Here is a 5,000-nt window from a genome sequence, read left to right on the forward strand (position 1 = left end):
ATACTGAATATGGTTTGCAGGTAGAAAAATGTCCACTTATGTATTTTGTCCAAACTATGTCAAAATTCTCCATACAATTTTTTATCTGGCAATTTTTCTCCCTTGCAAAATACATGAATACTTAAAAAATCATGGAGTTTCTATCACTCCTATCACCCCAAATGAATAAAATCACGCAAAAATCTAGAATTTTCTCAATAAACTAAAAACTATATATTTTGCATGGTAAATCCCAGCAAGTCAAAGAGAGTGCAAAAGTTCCAAAGCAACAGGGAGACTGATGAGCCATATAAGCACATAAGATAGCAATATGCAGAAAACCTACTCTTTACTTTATGTGCAGAGGATTTTCTCAGTAGAAAATAACATCAAGGACTTCTGAAACTTTAGAGTGGAAGATAACTATAAAAAAAGAAAGAAAAAAAAAAAGTTCACCAGATGAGTAAAGCTGGCCATTCGTATATTATTTGACAAGAGAGCAGATTTCCCTAAAAAATAAAAAAAATAACAATAAATAATAATAATAATAATAATAATAATAATAATAATTATAAAAATTGTAACTTTTTCTCTAAGAAAAAGGAATAAACAATCACTTAAAATCCAAATACACAACTATCACCTGCAAATTTCTATCATTCAATATGCTGCCTAGTTCTTTATGCTAAGTACTGTGTGACAACACCTTTCCACAAATTATGATACACATCATTTTATGTAAACGTGGCCAGTACTGTCAGTAAATGTAAGATCAGAATTGCTGCTTGTGCCAAAAGCAGTACCAGTAGTGTTAAGGGTACCATTAATAGATTTAAGCCCGAAAACAAAAGTGAGCAGTGCCTGCTGGGCTTTGCGGGCACTCGCGTAATGTTGTCCACAAGGACAATTAAAGCCAGGCGGAAGCAAAAGTGGATCCTCAACAAGACCATGCTTGGTATAATAAATGTGATGCACAGTACTTTTTGGGTGGCAGGATAGACATGACAACTGACAATAATTACTTGTGGCAAATTTCGTATAATGCCTTAGGGTCTATATGTAACATTATTATATTACCAGTCACTTCTAGGCTCAAACCCCAGCATAAGCACTCCTTTGGTGTGCTCATGGACACAAGAAAAAAGTTCATCAACAGGCAACCTGCCTGCTTTTGCCCATGGATTTTCTTTGACCATGTGCATGAAATTCACTTGGTAATTTTTTTTGTGGTATGGTAAGTAGTACTTTTTAACAGGTTAAAAAAAATTAATCTGCTTATATAAAGTATAAAGGCATATTTCCACAATAGATGCACATTGGTTTTAGTATCATCATCATTATCTTTATAATCATTATTAGTATCATCAGCTGATGCTTTAGATTGTTAGCTTGTCTTTAGTTGGGAAACAATTTTCTGCCCAGAAAAGCTAAGGCTACTTCACTATGGGCACTTACAAAATTATTCTAAGCACCAACTGGTAGCTCCTACAAGGACTACTAGTTATATTATCATCTACTTGAAGAGTAAATGTGCCTTTAACTTATCAAAAACATATTCCCTTCAATACATGTATGTATGACAATGATCAGGTTACCCAATTACATGTTTAAACATTAGGACAGAAACTGTTTGTGGTTAGAGTTCTAATACACCTTACAAAATACTAATAATCTATTGATACTATATTTCATGTGTCTCTTCTTGTTCTCTACCTACTGAGAAAATGTACTGGAAACTGAGGTAAATCATATAAGTTGCAAATGACCAATTGTGAGCTGAAGTTAATGGTTAACCAAATAAAAACCTTTTTCATAAATTTACTGGATTTCAAAATTATATCTTTCATATATTTCTGGGATATGCTCTCTTGAAGCAAAATATATTAATTTTTAATAAAAACAGATGAGAGAGATAAATCAAAACCTGTGTAGTTTTCTGAAGTGATATCCTCTTAAGGAGACTATTCTCAATTCTCAATCAACCTTAAAGAAAAGTAAAGTGGGTTGAATTATATCATTACATGATAAAATTGAGAAAAAAAAAAAATTGCCTATTTTCAGGCATTTTAGCAGTTAACAGTTCCTTTAACTCCTAAAGGATACGCATCCAATATTTTGATATGCCCTGTAGAGAACAAAGGGAAAACTGAACTTGGTAAATGACTATTATGCTTTTTAAATCTCATAATGTAGAATTTGATCAGCAGATTCCCAAAATACAAATAATTTTTTTGTGTATACTGATTTACATTGGACAGATGCAACTGTATGATATAAAGATTAGCCACAGACTCTAAGATATGAATCTTTTAAGGGATAAAGGAGTCCTCTCACAGCACTCTGTCTTTGGTAAACTGCCTCGTATGTAACAAAAACCTATAAATATAGAGAAATGTAAGCAAAAGAAGATGAGTTCTTTGAAATAATCAAGAATTTTCAATCATTCCAAAGTTTTTATTCTACATATCACATGAGTGGGTTGTAGGTGCACAGTTACAGTTCTATTATCCCTGTTGTCCAATAGCAAGAATGCAATCATCAATTAGTTCATTTATATAAGCCATTAGTGCTGTGTAATTCATGTCTAAATCAATTCTTAAAAATAAAATAAAGAGTAACCGCATTACAGGTATACTATAAAGAACCCAAAAATATTTTCCACCACTAGCCTGTAAGTAGGGTTCTATATTCAAAGAGTATCATGGACATACTATACAAATATTTGCTTTTTGGCTATTAGAGAAATGTTTCTATGCATGAGTTCCTTACTTATACAAGTTTAAGCAGTAAAGAATATTCTTCTAAGCTTTGGTGTATATATACACAATCACTGAATTTCCCCCCAAAGCACTTCTTAGCAGATGCAGACTCTATGTTCCACTCTATAAATTGTGTTATCAGCATTTATTTCCTTCACCATACTAAAGAGCTGGCTAAACATTTTCTCTTGTCAGTCGTTTCCATTTCCTACTTGCTGCCTTATATCAATGCATTCTCTTATAATAAATACCAATGACAAAATCACGGCCATGTGATGGGTTTTCTGTCATGTTTCATTTTCTTCCCATTCTCCTGTGAGGTCTGAAGGAAGAAAAAAACGTTAACAGAGGATAATAAATATCCTGAAAAAAATATGATATAAAACACTTCACTTCAGATTCCTGGGAAATGTAAGAAATCAGTTTATCTAGCAAAAGCCCAGCCATTGCTATTGATTAATGAAATATTAAACTTGACTGCAATGGTACATATAACCAATTTTGTCATCATATACAGAAGATACACTCTTGAGCAGTAGGCCTAATGTTCTCAAGAAATGACATCTACTGATAAATGAAATGTCTTACTCACTGCTGGAGAAAAAACAAAATTGCAAAGGCAAAATGTAGAGACACCTTCAAATAACAAGCTTTTCCTAGTATTATCAATTATGAATATCTCACACTTCAAACATGAAATACAGTAGGCCTAATACCTTTTTTTAATCAACCAACAATATCCTAAAACATTGTTCTTCAAACTGTTTTTCACTACAAACCTGTGTGTTTTCATGTTTTAATCTCACAGCCTTACTGAAAGCCTAATGTATATTAAATGGTTATGCTTACACCTCTCTCCACCCCAAAATGAAAAATGTATTATTTGCTTGAAGCAGCCTTATCATATCTGTCCCATGAATTAACCCCTTGGATCCGGGTGACATCACCATCATGTCAAGAAAAAATTAGACTTGAGGGGTTGGTGACGTGAACATGCTGTCATGGAAAAATTTGGCTGGGGGACGGGGTGATGGAATCATGCCATCAGAAGAATTTCAGCAGAAGGGAATGGCTTGCCATGAGTGCACAAAGCTCTTAAATAGCAATTAAGACTCAATGTGGCTCTTGCATTATTTCATCCGTACTGAGTGTGGAATGTACCATTCATGAACCATAACTGGAAGAGCACCAGCTCCATGGAGGATGCAGAAAATTGAATATTACAAAAAATATAATAAAAAATTACTTAAATAACAAAATCTTCCTTATTGTTATGGTTATTGAACAGACTAATTGATTACCTAGAGATGAAATCTATGCAAAGAAAGCATTGTATTACCAACTTGACATAGCTTTTCAACTGACAAATTTCATATTGGGAGAGAAAAAAGAAAAAAAAAAGAAAAGAAAAGAAAAAAAAAAAAAAGCACCCAGCCTATAAACCACACATCCGGGAGAGTTGCCAATCAAGTAAGCCTAAAGCCTGGATTTTGGGCCGCGTGCTGGCAGCAAAGCACCCAGATCCAATGGGTTAAATCATTATTTCCATGTCTGTAAAATATAAGTATAATAGAAAGTCAACAACTATAAATCATTCAATATATATTTCTTGGAACAAATCAATCTGTTTCCAATATAAGAAACCATACACCAGACTTAAAAATCAACAGTTCTAACAATAGAAAACCAAGTTACAAGTCTTACCTTATCATTCTCATCCTCTGTATCTTTTCTCATCTTTTTGGAATTTTCATGAGGCTCATTATCTTTTCTTTTATTCTGCTCCGAGTCTCTATCTCCTGACAATTTTCTCAACTTTTCTGGTCCATGGTCACTATCTTCTGAACTTCTTCTCTTAACCACAATAAAGTCCATGTTAGATGCAGAAGTCTTGTTGGAACCACCTAACTTAATAGTCTTTCTTTCTGTGTTAATGCACGATGGAGGAGGCTTGAGGCGCTCGGCACTGGCATAGTCAGAAGCATTTGATGATGACAGTGATCTTTCTTTGGAATCCATAACCATTCTGTCAAAGCAAAGAAGAGAAAATATTATTCTATATATTAGGCGGTCTAGAAAAAATTGTGCTTTTATAATCCCTTTTCTTTAGATATTCTACTAATAGAGAAAAGCCACTTATCACACTAAATATTTAAGCAGTATAGAAAAATAACACACTGAAACCACTAAAACTAAAACTTTGCACCCATTTTATTATGGGTCAATAATATGACTCTATATTGGTTAAGATTTGCTGAATGG

At 33.3% G+C, this 5,000-nt stretch overlaps 1 protein-coding gene across 2 annotated transcripts in view; it reads right to left on the bottom strand.

Moving 5' to 3' along the window:
- Positions 1–2,418: 2,418 nt before the first annotated feature.
- The window catches only part of LOC125031746, a 7,128-nt gene continuing 4,546 nt past the window's right edge, over positions 2,419–5,000 (bottom strand). The window contains exons 3-5 of one of the 2 annotated variants that reach the window (XR_007115510.1): positions 4,443–4,764; positions 4,169–4,289; positions 2,419–3,060 (exon numbers count right to left, since the gene is read on the bottom strand). Coding sequence is in view for 1 of the 2 variants with exons in the window: in XM_047622674.1 (XP_047478630.1) it covers positions 3,001–3,060; positions 4,443–4,764 (382 nt within the window). In the remaining variant the exon portion in view is untranslated. The remainder of the gene's footprint in view (positions 3,061–4,168; positions 4,290–4,442; positions 4,765–5,000) is intronic. The other variant, XM_047622674.1, reaches the window with a different exon arrangement.

This window comes from Penaeus chinensis, chromosome 13 (genome assembly GCF_019202785.1).
Source record: "Penaeus chinensis breed Huanghai No. 1 chromosome 13, ASM1920278v2, whole genome shotgun sequence".
Lineage (NCBI taxonomy): Eukaryota > Metazoa > Arthropoda > Malacostraca > Decapoda > Penaeidae > Penaeus > Penaeus chinensis.